General features: G+C 44.5%; 1 protein-coding gene across 1 annotated transcript in view; it reads right to left on the bottom strand.

The window, feature by feature from the left end:
* ephb2a (eph receptor B2a) overlaps positions 1 to 20,036 on the bottom strand; it is an 85,818-nt gene extending 65,782 nt beyond the window's left edge. The window contains exons 1-2 of the mRNA XM_053425502.1: positions 19,977 to 20,036; positions 15,889 to 16,573 (exon numbers count right to left, since the gene is read on the bottom strand). Of these exons, the coding sequence (XP_053281477.1) occupies positions 15,889 to 16,573; positions 19,977 to 20,033 (742 nt within the window). The 5' untranslated portion in view covers positions 20,034 to 20,036. The remainder of the gene's footprint in view (positions 1 to 15,888; positions 16,574 to 19,976) is intronic.
* Positions 20,037 to 20,653: the final 617 nt, after the last annotated feature.

Genomic DNA, 20,653 nt, shown 5'->3' with positions numbered 1-20,653 from the left:
CCCAAAACAGACAAATAACTGAGAGTATGAGCCCCTCAGAGACTTTGTGCGTGCAATATAAGCCTTCAGTGCCCTTACTGGGCACAACATAGGCAGGCCGGCTTCCTCCTGTAGTAGAGCCGGATCAGGTTGAAAAGTGCTGATCTCGATCACCTGATTTACCGTCTGATGGTTTATGACCTTAGGCAAAAACGAGGGGTTTGGCCAGAGGGACACACCTGATTCACCTGCCCTCCATCTTAGACAATCGTCACTTATAGACAGAGCATGCAATTCACTCACCCTTTTGGCAGAGCATATAGCCAGGAGGAAAGCTGTTTTGTAAGATAGAGACTTAATGCTGAATTGCCCTATGGGTTCAAAGGGAGACTGCATCAGGGACCGTAATACCAAGGGGAGTTGCCACGATGGAGCCCTGGGAGCCCTGCTTGGTCGCAGGCGGTGTGCTCCTTTAATGAACTGAGACACTAGAGGATGTCTACCAACTGTAACATCTCCCACTGTCTCATGGAAGAAAGAGATTGCGGCAGTGTATACTTTAATGGTGCTAGGCGCCCTGTTAGAGTCCAAAAGTGACTGAAGGAAACGGAGAATCAGCTCAATAGGACAAGTGGCTGGATTTCCTGTCTGTTGCGACACCATTTAGAAAAACACACTCCATTTATGGCCATAGTTAGCCCGAGTGGAGGGACCCCGGGCATTGTTTATGGTCCTCAGGACAGCCTCATCTAACCTTTGAGAGAGGTACTGAGAAGGGGCCAAGCCCAAAGCTGCAGGATGTCTGCTCTGGGGTGCCATATCTGACCTTCTGCTTGTGAGAGGAGGTCTGCCCTGACTGGCAGGGCCCATGGTTGACCGTGAACCAGGCGAAGGAGCGTTGGGAACCAATGCTTCCCTGGCCACCTGGGGGCTATTAACAGCACCTCGTAGTGGCCCGAGGCAACCCGGTTGAGTACCTGGGGAATCAGAGGTAATGGAGGAAAAGCGTACAACAACCCTTCCGGCCATTCTTGAGATAGTGCATCTAGGCCTAGGGGACCTCCCTGGCTTTTCAGAGAGAACCACATCCTGCAGTGGGTTGTCTCTGCTAATGCGAATAGATCGGCCTGAGCCGTGCCAAACCGACTCCATAGGAGGGATACAACCTCTGGATGAAGCCTCCATTCTCCAGGGAGAGGACCAGTCTTGGACAGGAGGTCTGCTGCTCGATTTACAATCCCTGGGATAAAGATTGCTTTGAGTGAAGCCAGATGCTGAAAGGCCCAAAACAGGAGTTTCTGTGCCACCTGGAGGCAACGCAGGGACCTTGTGCCTCCTTGGTGATTTATATGATACACAGTTGAAGTGCTGTCTGTTCTTATCAAGACATGCCTGCCATGGATGGAGGAAAGGAGAGCCTTCAGAGCAAGGTGAACCGCTCTCAACTCCAGAACATTGATGTGTTCGCCACCCCAAGGGGGTATCCACAGGCCACGCACCATTCTGCCTTCCCAGACTGCTCCCCAACCTGTGAGGGAAGCATCTGTCGTCACCACTGTCCTCTTCGATGGAATGTTCCCGAGGGGGACTCCTTGGAGCAGGAGCACCCGGTCTGCCCATGGGCGTAAGGCTTGGAGACATGTGCGTGTCACACGAAGTTTCACGTGTCTGTCCAGCTTCGGGTCGAGCTTGAAGGCATTCAGCCACCTCTGAATTGGCCTCACTCTCCTCTTTCGATAGATTCTAAGATCTGACCCGTGGTCAGCATCTTGAAAGGAAGTACCTTTATGAAGGCGTTTAATCGCCTTAGGTCCAAGATGGGACGTATTCCGCCATCTTTTTTCGGCACGAGGAAATACGTGGAGTAGAAGCCAGTGAGCTGTTCGTCTGGATCTACTTTCATAATTGCATCCTTCTGCAGAAGGGTTAACATTTCCTGTGTCAGGATTTGAGCCTGGACTGGGTCCGTGACAATCGTCATGCGGATCCTGGAGTAAGGGGGGGGGGGCGCCGCCGAAACTGAATTCTGTACCCCTTTGATACTGTAGCAAGCACCCATGGGTCTGACACAGTTTCTTCCCAGCTGTCCAGACATAGCTGAGAATGAAATTCGGCGGGTGTCCCCCCACCCCTAGGCTGTACCGCCCCGAGGTCCTGAACCTCTGGGGGGGGCGCCTCCTCTGGGGAGCATCTCTAGTCGAAAAACGGGGATGGGACCCACGTCGACTTTGTGAAGGCTGTTTGGAATCACCAGAGGCTGTGAATCCTGTAGCCTGTCGCCTGTCATTCACCCATTGCTCCTTACGGGCCCAGGATGATGATTGGTGGGGAGGCTGGGAGCCCCTAAGTTTATACCTGGTAGTCGCAGCCCCTCTGAACGTGCGCTGTACTAACTCTCTGGTACGCCGAGACTGTTCAGCCTTATCTAACACACCCTGGGAGTCAGGATGAAAAACATGTGCTGGCACGACTGGCATATTGGTCAGTTCTTTCCTGATATTCTCGGGAAGGGTTGTCTGTGCCAACCAGATCTGCCTCCGAGATATCATGGCAGATGACATAGCTGCACCAATGTCCCTTGTTAGCTGGGAATGAGTAACAAGGGCAGAGTCTATCAGGCTCATGGTGTCCTGGTCCTCTGGGTTGGCTGTTCTCCTAAGAGCTGCCAATAAAATGGCGAGTGCATTGCCCGAGCGGGCTGCTTGTGTGGCTGCATTATAAATCTGAGACACCAGTCGGTCTGACTTATCACACTCTTTCAGGGGACAGCGTGGATTGGTGGTTACCCGCTCTGGACCCAGAGATGTTAAGGCTGCCATCTCCCGCTCAACTGGAGGCATATCCCCCATACCTGTTTCAGGAGCATACTGATTCTTAGTCAGTCTCCGGCAACCTGCATTGAAACTGAGGTGCCCCACTTGGAATGTTCTATGCTTTCCTGAGCATGTGCAAATAGTCACCAGCCACAGGTACAGTAACTGATTGCTGGGTCTGAGTGATGCCGGCCCAAATCCCATCCACTGGAGCAGGGGCCTCAGTTGGAACATTGAGCCCCACAATTTTCGCCGCACTTGAAACCTTTGAGATGACGTCCATGGGTGAAGGCTCACTGTCACCCATGTTGCTGAGGTTGGACGCCCCCTCACATTGTGTGGATTTAGGCTGTTTTAGCCCAGCAGCACCCTCAGACTGCCCATCACTTTCAAAAAGGGAACTTTGAGCATAGAGAGAGAGAATGTCAGGGTGAACCACATTCTCCTCCTGATAGGAGGGTAACCTGTCCGGGGAGGACTGCCCATGCCTCGATGCCCTAGCTGTTGTGGCCGGGTACTGGGCCTCAACTCTACCCAACCTCTCTGACAGACCACGTATGGCTGCTAGGATTTGCAGCTGAGTGTCATCATGCTGACCAGCTGGGTTCTGTGAAGGTTTTGGAGCCTGTGTCTTTCCTGAGTCCCGCCTGCGAACAGGGGTGTGCTCATGCCTACGTTTTCGGGGGGCTTTCCTTGAGGTGTGTCCCCTTTCATTTAGTTTGGCTGGTAGAGGCTGCACGGCCCCAGCACGAACAGACTGCTCCACCCATCTGGCTCTTTTAACACGCTCCTCCACAGGCAGTTCCACTGCTGCCACACAGGGGTTCTCAATATCATCCATTAAATGGGCCATGCCCAAACTAGTCGGGCATTCACGGTGGCCATCTCGGGGATCCATGATACCCCGGCAATAACGGCACAAATGTGAGGACATTTCTGTGTCACTTTTGTGTTTTAAGAATAAATAGATAAACAATAGCGCCCAGCAGCTACGGATAGCTGATAAAGGGGATCTAATAAACAGGCTAATCACAGCTGGCCAATATCACATAAAACGAAGGAAGGGGTGAAATAACTAATTCACCTGAAAATGCCCACTGTATGCCTGCAATGGCAGAAAACAAGGGGGGGTGGGGGGGTGGAGAGACAACAAAATCCCAGCCACTGCGAACAGGGCTTTAAGGGAAACAAAAAATAGCACCTACAAAGGGTGATAACTAAGAACCAACTGTATTTTATACAGGGAACACAGGTAAACAATCCCACCTGCTGCGCACAGAGGTGAAAAGGGGAAACTACCTGGCCTCAAACACGGTTTATTTATTCATTTTTGAAAGGCAAATAAACGTGAAAAGGTTGGCTTAAAACTCACCTCCACTCACTGTGCGCGAACGCACGAGGGGGAGTTGGAGAAACCCCACTCACTGCGGACGGGGTGAGGAGGGGGGGGGGGGGCACCCCCCGATCTAAATCAGTTTTTAGGGATAGATTATTTATTGATTAAGCTTCCCAACTTTTCTACTCACTCTTGTAAGAGAGCAAACTCTGTATGGACACAAACAGCACGAGATAAACAACACTTACCCAAAGCTGTGAACAAGAGTAGTTAGTACCAGGTGCAGCCAATTAAGCTGCCTGAAGCAAAGAGCAGAGCTTAACACATGCAGTGTAACCCTCTGCCTCGCTATTAGAGAAGGGGAAAACCACAAACAATCCTCAGGGACACAAGGCGCCTGCACAAAAAGTGTTTGATTGATAAAGGTGGAGTCACAAAATATATCACTTTCCTGTCGGTCTCGGATGAGGCGAGTGAAGAAAAGAGGAGGCGGCCGCGCTCACCGGGGAGCTTTATGGGCGGTGAGCCCAGCCCCCTTAAGGTCACTCACGTGACATTGTTGATATTTGGTCTCGAGGATAGGGAGATGAAGACATCCTTCGTGTTAAGACCGTGGTGACGGTCTGAGGGAGGTCGAAATAGATCCAAGGTGAGAGTCATTATCCACATATGGAGAAGACTTGGAACAGTGGTGGACCTTCCCAGGAGTGGCTGGCCTACCAGAATTACTCCAAGAGCACATCGACGACTCATCCAGGAGGTCACAAAAGACCCCAGAACAACATCCAAGAAACTACAGGCCTCACTTGCCTAAGTTAAAGTCAGTTTTCATGATTCAACAATAAGAAAGACACTAGGCAAAAATGGCATTCCTTGCAGAGGTCCAAGGCGAAAGCCACTGCTAACGAAAAAGAACAAAAAAGCTTGTCTCACGTTTGCCAAAAATCATCTTGATGATCCCAAAGACTTTTAGGCAAATATTTTGTGGACTGACGAAACAAAAGATTAACTTTTGGAAGATGTGCGCCGCGTTACATCTGGCGTAAAACTAACACAGCATTTCATAAAAACAACATCATACCAACAATGAAACATAGTGGTGGTAGTGTGATGGGCTGGGGCTGCTTTGCAGCTTCAGGACCTGGACGACTTGCCACAATTGATGGAACTATGAATTCTGCTCTCTACCAGAAAATCCTGAAGGAGAATGTCCGGTCATCAGTTTGTGACCTCAATATCAAGCGCACTTGGGTTATGCAGCAGGACAATGATCCAAAACATACCAGCATGTCCACCTCTGAATTGCTAAAAAAAAAAAAAATGAAGGTTTTGGAGTGGCCTAGTCAAAGTCCGGACTTAAATCCGATTGAGATGCTGTGGCATGACCTTAAACAAGCCGTTTATTCAAAAAAAAAACTGCAATGTGGCTGAATTAAAACTATTCTGCAAAGAAGAGTGGGCCAAAATTCCTCCACAGCGATGTGAAAGACCCATTGCCAGTTATCGCAAATGCTTGATTGCAGTTGTTGCCGCCAAGGGTGGCACAACCAGTTATTGGGTTTAGGGGGCAATTACTTTTCACAAAGGACCAGGTAGGTTTGGATAGCTTTTTTCCCTTAATAAGTGAAATCATGATTTAAAAACTGCATTTTGTATTTACTTGGGTTATCTTTGTCTAATATTTAAATTTGTTTGATGATCTGAATCATTTAAGTCTGACAAATATGCCAAAAAATAAAAAATCTGGAAGTGGGCAAATACTTTTTCACAGCACTGTATATCTAAATATATATAAAAACAGCCGAAGAGAAAATAAAACAACAATTGTGCAATTTGTGTGCAAATATGTCACGGTGCTAGTTTGGTGGAGTTATTGCAGTTCAGAGGAGTTTAAAAGTATTATGGCCTGGGGATGAAACTGTCTCTGAGCCTGGTGGTGCGGGCCCGGATGCTGCGGTACCGTCGGCCAGACGGCAGCAGGCAAAAATGTTTATGGGTGGGGTGAAAGGGGTCTTTAATAATCTGGCTGCTCTGCTTCCTGCACCGCTGCGTGTAGAGGTCCTCTATGGATAGTAGCGCCGTCCTGGTGATGTGCTGGGCAGACTTCACCACCCGCTGTAGAGCCTTACGGCTCAGGGCGGTGCAGCTGCCATACCAGGCGGTGATGCAGCCAGTCAGGATGCTCTCTATGGTGCACCTGTAGAAGGTGCAGAGAATCCTGGAATCCATGTGGAGCCTCCGCAGCCTGCGGAGGAAGAAGAGTCGCTGCCTGGCTGTCTTCCTGATGGAGTCTGTGTGATGGGTCCAGGTCAGGTCATCAGTGATGTGGAGCCTGAGGAACTTGAAGCTGCTGACTCGCTCCACCGTGGTCCTGTTGATGGAGAGGGGGGCGTGTTCCACTCCTTGTCTCTTCCTGTAGTCCACGATCAGCTCCTTAGTTTTGCTGACGTTGAGATGGAGGTTGTTGTCCTGGCACCAAGATGTCAGGGCTCTGACCTCCTCTCTGTAGGCCTTCTCCTCGTCGCCGGTGATCAGGCCTATGACAGTGGTGTCATCAGCAAACTTAACGATGGTGTTGGAGCTCTGGGTGGCCACGCAGTCATGCGTGAGCAGGAAGTACAGGAGAGGACTGAGCACGCAGCCCTGGGGGGCACCGGTGTTGAGAGTCAGGGTGGAGGATGTGGTGCTGCCGATCCACACCGCCTGTGGTCTGCCCATCAGAAAGTTCAGTATCCACTCACGGAGGGCGATGTTGAGGCCAAGGTCTCTGAGCTTGGTGACGAGCTTGGTGACGAGCTTCAGGGGCACGATGGTGTTGAATGCTGAACTGTAGTCGATGAACAGCATTCTCACATATGTGTCCCTCTGTTCCAGTTGGGAGAGGGCAGTGTGGAGGGTGAGGGAGATGGCATCTGCAGTCGACCTATTTGGCCTGTAGGCGAACTGAAGGGGACCAGAGAGTCAGGGAGGGAGGAGGTGATGAATGGAGGAGGTGAGGAGGTGATGAATGGAAGGTGAGGAGGTGATGAATGGGACATGGTTTTTGTGCAAACCACAGGCCTCCTTTCGGTCAAAGCTTTAAACAAGCACGCCGCATGTTCTGGAGTGGACTCAATCCCCCAAGGTGCAATATGTTCTCTTGGTCTCGAGAAAGCCAAAGAACTCAGTCCCCCAGGATGCTGCATGTCCTGTGGTCTGGACAACTTCAAGCATAGGTGTGAGAAGCGGCCAAAGTCAACTCCTATTGGTCACTCTGGCCACATGACCTGTGGGTCACAGGGCAAATATAAGGGGATTTCTCCCCAAAAACTTTTCCTCTTTCTTCAATCCCTCTGAGGGCGGAAGGCTGCTCCAGCTCTTTCCACAACTCTTCAAGGAGTGAGGCTGCCGGCTTCTCCTACTGCATCGGCGAGAGGGCGAAACCACGATGCTCCAGCTTTCTTCTCTTCGCAACCCAACAACCGGAGGTCAGAGGTGCAGCTTTCCAACTCATCTTCTCAAGGAAACCTCCTTTCAAATCAGGCTTTTCCAAACCTCCTAGCAGCGACTCAATGTCCTGTAGGCAAGATTCAACAAGCAACGTAGCTCAACCGCTCACAGAACCGCTAAGGCAGAGACCTTACACAAAGCCAGGAGACGTCACAGAACTAGAAACTGCACAGCAACTTTCTCCCTTTCTAAGGACTGGTAACAATCTGGGCTTAATAATTATACATGCTAAGCAAGACTGTTTATTTGATTCTGTTAGTGTTTATAAGTTTGATATGTGGTGTGATATTGTGGCTACAAGTTTAATGAAAGCTAATGTTAGATAGGCCCTTCACAGGCTTCCTTTGTAGGTCTCTCTTATTCTTGCATTCTCTGATTTAACATCCACACAGACACGCATACCTCTACTCCTACTTATCTACTTCCCCACTCAAGAAAAAAGGGGGGGAGGGGTGCTATCTTAGGGGCCATCTTAGAGCCCACAGGAAGGCGTTACTCTTTTGGTCAACCACCATTTTGAGAGCGCCTAATTTACATTTCACACACACACTCACCTACACATCCTTGTTAGTTAGTACATTTGTTTAGTAATATGTGTTTTTATACTTAATTATGTTCATAATAAATGTTTTCTTTCACAAATGTTCTGTCATTAATGTTGCATAAGTGAATTTTGCCAACCGTCAAGGCCGGCGCATTATTCTGCGTTTTCACGGGCCCGCAAGCGCAAGAGCCCTTCTGGGCCCCTTACGTGCTTATGTATCTCTTCTTACATGCGTCGCCCAATTTTTCTAACTATACGGCAAAGCTCTGCGAGCCTCACGCAGCCCGCAAGGGATGTGATTGCTCTACTAACTACATCCTTTCCGGAGTCGCATTTCCGGTTTCATGCAATATAATACCGGCAGAAACAACGGAAGATTTAGAAGAACGAATATGGACCAAATAGAAGAGCGTTTGGCTCCGAAAGTATGATCACTAGTATATACCCGTCACTGACTGGCGTATTTGTCCGCCAGAAAAAGGCTACGAGGAGCCGCAGTGGCTATGTAAATAAACAATCGACGAAGAAGAAAGCAGGCGTCTCTGTGGTCGTCTTCGACAGAAAACATTACTCCGCCTAGTGTTCTGGCGGGGATTTGCTTTGTAAGAGACGCAATGCTTGGGGAAGCTTGGGGAAGCATGAATGACAAAGAGTCCTGCGACACAGCTGCGTGAAAAGCCGCCGACGCAGTGGCAGAAGCATGCATTGGCCTTTACACTGTTAAGAACTCCATAACCTTCACTGTTCATTATATAATCTTTAATGGTAAAATATTGAGATTTCTAATTGAACTAGATCTAAATGAGACTGATCTTAATCAATAAATTGGCTATCTTTTCCCTTCTTTGAAGGGTGGTGCCCCGCGAGAACTTTAACCAACTAAAGTTATGATCTAATATGAATATTTTAAATATCAATGTTTTATATTTTATTTTGATAACCAAATTTATTGAATGCCTAAAGGCACACCATTCGATGGTATCACTTTTTAAGCATTATTTAACAACAATGAAATGCAATGTAATGAAGAAGTGCCATATACAGACATAGCCCACTGCAGCCCTGCCACCAAAGACTTCTGGGCAAAGTGGAAAAGACTTTACCAGAAAGATGGATGCCTACTGAGGAAATGATATCACTGAAGGAAGAAGCTTTTACCCTCCCTAGGGATGTGTAAACTGCTGGGAATTGAAAAGACACAAACCTCACCCTTTCGCCCTAAGTCAAATGGACAAGTGGAGCGCTTAAATAGTATCTTACAGAAAATCCTGGCTACCACTGCTGAGAGATGTCACTGGGACTGGGATCTGACGATTCCATATGCACAAACATAGCTCCATAGGACTGACACAGAACATGATGCTCTTTGGAAGAGAAATCACTGAGTCAGTTGACATGGTTGCTAGTTTGCCAACTGACAGTGACAATGTAAACACCCCACCGCAGTATGTCATGCAACTCAGAGAATGGCTAGAGTCGTCTTACCAGCTGGCACAAGAAGCTCTGGGATAATCTGCTGAACGGCCTAAGAGACAGTTCAACACAAAGTCGGAAATGCTGTCTGGCACCTGATTAAAGGCACCAAAAGGATTAAAAACAAGGTACATACGTTTCTACCCTCCTATGAGGGCTCCTACCTCATCTTGGGCCTGCTGGACGGCTTGGGCTACAGGATTAAAAAGAGCTCAAGAGACGAGTCCAAAGTAGTCCATCACGACCGACTCAAGCCCAGCTTACTCCCTGCTGGACAACAGCTGGTTTTTCAACGACAGTACCACATGGTGGTGGCGCCCCCTCAACCAGATCTCAACTCATCTGACACAATCATCGGGCCCCTCGACCTGTGAGACACCCCCTCAGACACCGACTACCTGCTGTGGACGACCTGCAGGGCCCAAATTCTTCGTCACCTGCCATGCCAGACAGCAGTCACAGCTGGATCAGGCTTGAACTCAGCATCCAGTTAGGGGAGCCGCCAGTAGCCCCCCTCTGTCCATTGCATCTCTCCGGAGGGACCAGCAGCCACCGGACAGGTTTGCTGACTGGGTTAGTTACTGAGCTGTGCAAAAGCTCTAACCCGAATCAAGGTGTAGGAGGATCGCTGCCCTACTCAGAGAGAAAAAAAGGGGGGGGGGGGGGGGAGTAAAAAAAGATGTTCTGTGAAAGTTGCCTCTTTAAGTTTTATGAATTTTGTATGGGCCTATTTTTGGTTAATTACTTTCTGGTAATAAGTAATCTGAATACTGTTCTATTGTTTTGAAGTTGATGTAGGATAGGTCATTGTGGAGATTACAGTATGAGAGTAAATAAAAGGAGTGAAGGGGAAATAGTTTATTGTTGTTTGACAACAGTATTGTTTCATTCACATTTCCAAGAGTAATGTCACACAAGCGTTTAAGTTAACTGGTTTGATTAATAGTGTCAATCTTTTCAATATGTGTGTCATGAACACCCTTGTTGCTTTCAGAAAGGAACAATGCCGAATGCTTAATGGACATTTTATGGACATTGCATCCTGCCTTAAAGGCCCCATATTTTACACCTTTCTGGGATTTAATTTGAGGTATTGGCACCCCTAAGATTATATATCAGTGGTTTAAAGTCGAGAAAAATGCTGAAATGTGTATTTCCATCTCCTCTCTACTGCCTCTCTCTAGAGCTGCAAACGGGAAAGATTGTTTTCGCATGCCTCTTGATAACAAGTCTGTGGTAGTTAACAAGCTGCTACCTCAGCAACAGGTCTGCTTGGTATAGCGTTCAGTGTGGAGGAGTGGTGGTGGACATGACGGAGAGCGGGGATGGTGGGTTCAGAGGCTGGACTTGTACCGGCTGGGTGGAGCTGAGTGACGAGTCCGATCCCGAATGACTAAGTTGTTACCGAAGTCTCGATAACATATTTCTTAGAATGGACTAAATGAAAGAGTCCGCGGACTGACTGTTTTCATAGGATCCCTTCTGACCCCCTCAAGTAATTACGGATAGTAAAAGCCCAGAAAATGTATTTTACACAATATGGGCCCTTTAAGCTGTTTCCACTGTAGGAAGGACTGTGGTAAATTAGGCTTTTTGTTATTGGGAATGATTTTGGTCGAAGGATGAACCTTCGCCATACGTCAATGTTTACACGGTTTGAGGAATTGTCACAATTCTGACCATGGTCCTATGACTTGCCTGAGCTCTTTTGAGCTGTATATTGTAAAGCAGCCAGGAGCAGTTCATCAAAGTATAAAACATGTCACTTCCTGTCGCCAGCAGGTGGCGCTGAAATGATGAGTGAATATCGACACATGGATCTGATCAGGGCGGGACTGTGAATGTGTGAATGAGGTTTGAGGCTTATATTTGAGGTTTATATCTCCATCTTGTTGAGATGACACTCATTTCAATATGAAGTTGATCTGATGAAAGCCCTAGTTCATCAAGGTAAAAATTTCTAAAATGCAAAATCCAAGAAACTTTTTTGTTTGTCATGTAAAGACACATGGCCCTACCAATTTTTGCACAGGTGCATCTCAAAAAATCAATAATTTTATTTAATAAATTAAATAAAAGTTGATTTATTTCGATATTTTAAATCCAAAAAGTTAAATTCATAAATTTTATAGATTCATTACACACAGAGTGAAATGTCTGCATTGTTGGGTCTGGTGTCTCTCATCTTCTTCTTGACAATACTTCATAGATTCTCTATGGGATTCAGGTCAGGCGAGTTTGCTGGCCAATCAAGCACAGTGATACCACTGTCATTAAACCAGGTATTGGTACTTTTGGCAGTGTGGGCCGGTGCCAAGTCCTGCTGGACATCAGCATCTCCATAAACCTTGTCAGCGGAAGGAAGCATGAAGTGCTCTAAAATTTCCTGGTAGACGGCTGCGTTGACTTTGGACTTGATAAAACACAGTGGACTAACACCAGCCGATGACATGGCTCCCCAAATCATCACAGACTGTGGAAACTTCACACTCGACTTCAAACAACTTGGATTCTGTGCCTCTCCACTCTTCCTCCAGACTCTGGGACCTTGATTTCCAAATGAAATGCAACATTTACTTTCATCTGAAAAGACGACTTTGGACGACTGAGCAACAGTCCAGTCCTTTTTCTCCTTAAGGCTGAATTATAGTCCTGCGACTGCAACCACGGAAGGCCACGCAGCTGCATCGACAGACTCGTTTTGGTTTATACTTCTCTAACGTGCTGCGCGTGTTGCAACGCAATTCACCGCCAGAACCCTAGGCGGAGTAACGTTTTTTTTTTCAAAGACAAAACACACAAAGAAGAGACGTCTTCTTCTTCGTCGACTATTTATTTACATCGCCACTCCGGCTCCTTATAGCCTATTTCTGGCGGACAAATCGGTGACGGGTATTGACATACACCAAACACATAATACATACTCATATTGATACACCACATATATTCCTTAAACCATACTCATAGTCAACACTTTATATCACACATCCCAGCTCCCTGATTCAGTTCGCACAGAGACAGTGAGTAGACCTTGGCCCACAATCTCTCCCCCAGACAGCACACTAACGCAGCTGCACTGATACAGCAACATTATCACCTCTGGTAACCACGACAACGGAGTGCACGTACGACATCGTCATCACGCGATATTCCAAGAGGATATAATCTATGTGCGCACTCTGTTTAAGCGTCTTTCTTCCTGCGCAGCCTTCTGCATAGAACTAGAGACCCATGCATGTTCAATTGCTGGACACCGCGTTTTCCTGACCTGTGACCTCTGAATAAACTTGCTTAATTTCAACTTGAGAACGACGACTCCTCTCCTTTGATTTCCACCCGCAACACGGGTTATACAAGTGGTCATACTTTCGGATCTCTTCTGCCAAGTGCTCATCTATTTGGTCCATATTCGTTCTTCTAAATCTTCCGTGATTTCCGCGTATTGTGGGGCATGAAACCGGAAACTAGACTCCGGACGGGATGTAGTAAGCAGACCAATCACAAGCCTTGCGGGCTGCGTGAGGCTCGCGTCGCTTTGTCGTGTAGTTAGAAAAATTGGCGGACGCACGCAAGCCCGCAGAGGGCACGAAAGGGGCGTGTTGCGTGTCTTGCGTGCATGCGTGCGTGCATGCAACCCGACTATAATTCGGCCTTTAGCCCAGGTAAGACGCTTCTGACGTTGTCTCTGGTTCAGGAGTGGCTTGACACGAGGAATGCCACAGTTGTAGCCCATGTCCTGGATATGTCTGTGCGTGGTGGCCCTTGATGCACTGACTCCAGCCTCAGTCCACTCCTTGTGAATCTCCCCCAAATTCTTGAATGGCCGTGTCTTCACAATCCACTAAAGGCTGCGGTTATCCCTGTTGCTTGTGCACCTTTTTCTACCACACTTTTTCCTTCCACTCAACTTTCTATGAATATACTTGGATACAGCACTCTGTGAACAGCCAGCCAGGAGGGTGTGAATGACTGTCTTCTGGACAACTGTCAAGTCAGCAGTCTTCCCCATGACTGTGTAGCCTACTGAACCAGCCCTAGAGATAATTTAAAGGCTCAGGAAACCTTTGCAGGTGTTTTGAGTTATTTAGCTGATTAGAGTGGGACATCGTGAGTCTACAATATTGAACTTGTTCACAATATTCTAATTTTGTGAGATACTGAATTTTGGGTTTTCATTAGCTGTAAGCCATAATCATCCAAATTAAAAGAAATAAACACTTGAAATATTTCACTCTGTGTGTAATGAATCTATATAATATATGCATTTCACTTTTTGAATTTAATTATCGAAATAAACAAACTTTTCCATGATATTCTAATTTATTGAGATGCACCTGTACATGTCGGCCTATCCTGGTGCCGGGGCTGCACTTTAGGGGGCGCTAGTCAGTTATTTTGCCAAGCCCATTCCTTAAAACCAGATGAATGTCTGTAAAGGGGGGCTTTTGCTACACATTATTTGGAAAATAGTTATATGTGCTGCCTCATGATATGAATCTGTATAAATATTTTTCCCCTAGAACTGCAGATGTCCACCCGCCGGTCCTGCAAATGACTACAGATCAATCAACATTAAATTCATGCAACTTCCTGCGGTTAAATCAAGACAAAACTGAAAATCCTATTGAAGCCAAGGCTGAGAAAGAAAAATAGCCTGATCCCTGGATATCATTTGCACTAAATACCAAAGAACAGGTTAAAAACCTTATGTTGTTATAATTGACTCCAACCAAACCCATTAGAAACATTACTAAAGCTTATTTTTATGTGATTTAAGGAATCCAATGTCAGATCATTTCTCTCCCAGGCAGACACAGAGAAAGAGTGTGTCAGAAGGCTATTGGTCCATTGGAATGCAGCAGCAAGTGTTCTCTCCACTGGCTGCCTGTATGTCACATAATTAAAGTTAAATTGTATAACTAATCTTTAAATAACTGGCTCTTTTTCTGGATCTTATCAGCAGAAATGCCTAAAATATGACTTAAATCATTGATGATTCCTTTTTCCAGAACTAATATACACAATAGGGCAGCCTTTGCTAATTACCAAAACTGAGTAACAGTCTCCTTGAAAGCAAGAAACCTTTAGACATATCTTTTAACATTACAATTCCAAAAGAATAAAAACAGCTGCTATATAAAAACAGTTTATTATGATTATTATTATTATTATCATCCCCAGACAATGAATCCTACTGATTGCCAGATTTTTTATCAGTGACAACATAGGTCCAGACTGATACATGACACCTTTGGCTCATGGCTTTACTAGATTAAAGTTAAGAGAATCAGTGAAGTCATTTTTATCACATGGTGGGGACCTAAAAAGTTTATATCAACTGCAACTTTTCAAATATTTGCCTGAGATATTTTAGTCTGAAACCAAGTAAAGCAAATTCCAAAGGGAAACAATCACACAAATATTGATTTGCCCTACGATTCACAGTTTGTGAACACCTTGCGGTTTGCAAATACTAAACATACATATAAAACAAACACATAACAAATATATTATCAATTAATTATTTAGATATTAAATGCTTCAGAAACAAATAAAACATGTCTTAATGACCAAAATAATTGAAAAGAACCAGAGTGAATAAGATAACCCTGCCCACAGTGTATATACCCGGAAAGGCAGCACTATTCTTGTTTATGATGTCCTTGTGACCATGCATTGATCGCTAACTGATGAACTAGTGATCTGATAACATTTTTTGATAAGTAATTGTATCTCAAAAATAACTTAAAACAATTGGGTCATGTGAGAATTGTGAGTTAGGTGCACAACACCTCACTGAAATCTGGATCTACTGGGGGCAGGGCTTAAGTTGCTTGTGAGGTGCTTACGCTGGCTGAGCATGCTGAAGCACTCTGACAAATACCCCACATTACTTTGCCTTGTCATCGCATTGTATGTCAAGGGACAGGTAATCTTTTGACTGTTTATATCCATCTTTCATACTGCTGCTCAGACGTTAATCAAGCATGCTAAGCGCTAGCACATTCTGTTGCACATCCTTGCAGACATATTTGACAGTTCTTTGCATACAAATTCTGTTCAAATGTCGAGTTTCGGTTTACAAACCTACCCGTAAAACCTGTTGTTTTTGTTCCTGAAGAATGGTACATAACAAATATATTGCCTTTTCGTATGATATGGATGTGTTGCATTTACTAAACAAATTAATTAGAAGAAATCAAGACAACTAAACAGAAGAGTCATATATAAGTACAACACTGGCAGGCTCCTACCTCTGCAGACTGTACCATTTTCCATCGCTTCATACCCGGTTTTGCACACGCAGCGCCCGATGGGTACCATCCACTCCCCATCCCCATTACAGTACAGCTTAATGGGTACATCCACCTCCTCCCCATTGGGAATGCACACCCCTCTGGCTGCTACCAATGAAGTGCCCTCTGCTCCAGACAGGGTCTCGGTAAAGATAGCACCATTAAGGACCACTTGGGGACATTTCCTGTAGAAGACCCGAACAGCGATGAGTGACATGCAGGCACCATAATCCTGGAAAGCAAGGTAGAAGCCATTGCGTGAAACAGGTCCAAAACTCCGGACTTCACTGTTTATCTTCATGATGCGACCACCAAGATCTACTTGAGAGAAACTTTCATCAGCTGCTATAGTGTCCACTTTCACCCAGGGGTTCTCCATCCAGGGTGGTGATGATTTAGTAGCTGTTTCCGAGTCAGACTCATAGTAGTATAGGTTGAAGGTTTCCTTGCAGGAGCCTGGAACATTGGGTATAGAACTGCAGTCACGAACTGAGAACTTCATCTGGACATGAATGCGCTGAGCACCACGACGGCGGATGTATTTGGTGCGTACCCAGTTGTTCTGGCTGCTATCGAAGACATTGCAAACCTGGTAAGTTCGGATGGTGTTCATGTTTTCATCATAGCCGCTAACTTCTTCCCACTAAAAGAGAGCGTGAAAACAAAACACATGACACAATATATATTCTGACATTAAATCCTTAAAAATTAAACAGGAAGATTATCAGTTTCACCAAAAACTACCAATGTAATCTCTATGTACTATGGTTAAAGTCAAACTCAGCAGCAGCTAAACATCTTGCTTTGGTGATGTTCAGACATTTATTTTCCTATCTTCCAGAGGGGAGAGTGAATTATGCTTTTGCTGACTATTAAGTTCAAGTTCAAATTTTGGTTAAGATTGTTTAAAAACTGTGGTTATGATTAAAAATCAATGTTGATTTATGTTAGGGGACAGGGTGTGTGTTTGTTAGCCCCACTATAAAAGGGTGTTCTCAGACAGGACACACAGCCAAGTTTACATGGGGATCAGCTAAATAAAAAGACACAAATAGGGGCTGTTGATTGCTGCAATAAGCATAGAGTTATCAACAGACAGACAGACCTGACCTCACTGTGCATCAGGTGCTCTTAACATTGCACTGTGTAGGTTTTCAAAGGACTGTCATCTTTAATCTTTGCGTCTCATTATTGTTTGTATGACCCAAAATATGTCTACAAGACATATAAATATGTTGTTTTAAGTGTAACGAGTACTGCATTTTTTTGTGATGAAGAATGTGTCTTTGGATGCCAGTGGATATCTGAAGTTTCGACAATATAAATTGTTATAAACAGTATGCAGTACATATACATAACCTAACATATTTCCAAAGGAACACAGCACAAAGGAACATATGCTGACCATAAGCAGCTGACTGACAGCACAGTGACAGACATTAAGGGCAGAGTTTTTCTTCACAACCCCCAAAAATCTGAATTATCAAACATTTAAAAGTTCAGCAGTGGAAAGTGACTCATTTAAACTCTGTTTTTGTCAGACTTTGGATTTAACTATTTTAAATACAGTGAAACAATCTTTCCTTCACCTTTTCTGTGCTGTGCTTTAATTATTATTATGGAGACATATAATGCGTCTTTATACACAGTTTAAGTTTTGAACAAAAACCTGTGACTGTGATGGGATGACATGACAGTGACATCACAGACAGTTGCTAAAAAATAAGTCCAATTATTTAATATCATCTCATTTACAGGCGATATTGTATGGCACAAATACCTCTTTAACTACTGATATATTAAGTACATGAAGATGAGAATGCTTCTGTACAGTTCTACTGAATGCAAGACTGGAGTATGTTTTACTTGATTTTGTTGGTACTTCTGCTTGAATAAAAATCTGACTGCTCGTGACCCATTCTCCTGAGGCAGACCTCTGTGTAAAAGCAAAAGAGGTAATGTCTTGCATTGATGAGAGCATCCTTCAGATAGAAATGGTTGATGTCTAGTCCTCATTTGCTTTAAAGCAGCACTTGCTGTCTGAGGGTGCAGTGAACTTTTGGTGTAACCATGTTAGCCAATACCAGTACCCCACAATTACGAAAGTTTGTTTGCATCCACCTACACGTGTGAGTGTAGCTTTTCTCACATAAATGCAATTAAAACAAAGGCGAGTTGCTCCATGACCAATGAAAAGCTACACAAGTATCTCAGGGTTGCTCTTACTACTTATGAGTCAAACTATGTAGAAATTGCCGAATCAAGTCAATGTAATTTCTCTCACTGAGTCAAACAGGCTCAAAACAACAGAGGTCTGATAAGTAAGGTAGTTGTGTAGTATTAAAATACCCTGACTGAGGCATGTGATGCTATCAAACTGAAAATGCACAGACTACAAATCTGTTTTATGGTTCAGCATGTTCTCTTTTGGTTTGTCTGGAGTTTTAACAAATATGGAGATGAACCTGCTATACGCAACTTATTTTCGGCTTGTTTATGATGATATCATGAGCCCTGGGACAAGTACATCAAAGTACAAATGTGGAAAATGGCCAATATGGCCACTAAAGTCAAAATGCCGGGCTTCCTGTTGCTTTTATCCAATTGCACCTCCACCTTTTTTGTCTGTCTGGTCACGATACACCTGGGCTAGGATTTTTGTGAAGATTGGTGAAAGCTAAATGAAGGGCTTTTCCTTAGATGGCGCTGTTGAGCAATTTTTCCACGGCCATTTCCAATTACTCCAGAATACAATTACTTTTTGGGGTTTTGAATTCCCTGCAGACTTTGGTCTGCAGGGAATTCCCCAAAAGGGAAATCTAAGTCCTTTGAAATACAATAGGACCTCCCATCGGATGTGCTCGGGCCCTAATAAACCAAACAAAAGGCAAGAGCTCTTTCTCTAGATTTCCTCATGAACAGAGTCCAAATTGTTAGGTGAATAAAATCTTTTCATCTCCCATCAAGACCAATGTTGGAGCCCAGGGTTGTGTAAGTTCAGCTTTTCTTTAAACTTTTTACACTGATGACTGCTGAACAGGTACTACTCAAAAGTAGGATTGCGCAGTATTGCAGTATTAAGAAAAGTATCTTTCATTATGTGATTATCAGTATTGATATTATGGCATCATTTCAAACAAAACAACATTTAAACTGTTGCGAGTAAGAGATCTCAGCTGAGTCTGAGAGAGAGAGAGAGAGTTCAGCGGAGTCAGTGTGTGTGCACGTCGTTCCCTAATGTTGTGGGACTATCGTAAATAATCTAACTGATTCTTTTTATAATCAACCAATCATATTGAAGAATTTCACCCTTGACAAACATCACTCAAAGTTTCCACAGAATTTTGTGGGAAGGACCATCTTTGATTCCACAAGATTTGACGGAGCTTCCTCGTAATTTTGTTCCAAGATTTAATCAAATGAGACTGCACCTGTCAATCCTAAAATTAAATATGGAACTTAATCCCAGATCAAGTGTACATTAAAGGGCCTTGAGCGTCATCTTTGTTTATGGATACCTAATCCGGACAAAATGTTTTAAATAATATTTGGGTTTGGGATGGTCACGCTGGCTGGTCAGATTTTTTACACTGCACAACATGTGTCGGTTATCTGGAAAAACAAGCTCTAATCATCTGTTCTCCTCTTTAACATGTCCATGTGTTTGAAATCTCTGCGAAGCAAACATTTAAAATCCTTGAGAAAATCCTAAATTACAGATCAAGTATGCATAAGAGTGCTCTTCAGTGTGTGTAGATTCTGATCTCAGACAAGAACAAATCCCATATAAGAAAATATTAGTGAATGTGAGAGGTAGAACGAAATTTCTTCTTAAGAACGGTTGGTAAATGAGGCCTATTGTCCTTTTGTTTGAGGTAAAATGACCAAAAGAGACTGATGTGTCTGGTTTTCAAGCAGTCAATCAAAAATACTTTTCAGTCTATATTTTCAGATGCTGCACTATGACTGCACATCTGTATGTTGGCTGTATGGTTCACATGCACTGTCCCTAGTGCCTTTTTTGTTTGATTATTTGTTCCACTCACCCCCTGTGATGGATAGATGGTCCAACCAAGTTCTGCAGTTGCTGTTGTTGAATCCATTAGTATTTCTACAAAGGAAAAATATGAAAAGGTTAGAGTTTTTATCTATTTAACCGGAAAAAATGTACACGCTCAAATTAGGGCAAGAGTTTCTTAAAATTGTAATACTTAAAATCAGCAAGACATTTAAGTTAGTTTGTTTGAGGTAAAAGAGAGACTGTGTTAATAAAGTCTGTGAAAACATGAAAAAAGTTATGGTGTTACATAAATACTCAAGGAAAGACAAACTGACTGTCCTTTGGTTTTCTTGAGAACCAAGTATTAGATCGTCCTCGAATTTGTTCGTGATGTCAACATTTTTCTTTATCGTCCACACCCGACACTCATTAACTGACAATTAGCTGTTTACCCACCTACCCTTTTATAGATAAAAAATGGATGATGGAAAAGCGACCCTCAGACAGGCACTTATGGGGGCAAAGGCACTATAAACCGCCTAGTACTGCCACAGCCGTGGAAGTTTTCACTCTTCTTTGCTGGAATGCGATACCGATGAACTCAGAGAGTTTCCCCTGAGTAAACTGTAACGCTTGCAAATATCATGAACCGTATCTATCACAAACAATAACTTTTTAACCCAAAGCATGACTAATGTTAACTTAATCTAGTCTCAGTGTTTT

Source organism: Pleuronectes platessa, chromosome 6, assembly GCF_947347685.1.
Source record: "Pleuronectes platessa chromosome 6, fPlePla1.1, whole genome shotgun sequence".
Taxonomy (NCBI): domain Eukaryota; kingdom Metazoa; phylum Chordata; class Actinopteri; order Pleuronectiformes; family Pleuronectidae; genus Pleuronectes; species Pleuronectes platessa.
This window is presented reverse-complemented; position numbering and strand designations above follow the sequence as displayed.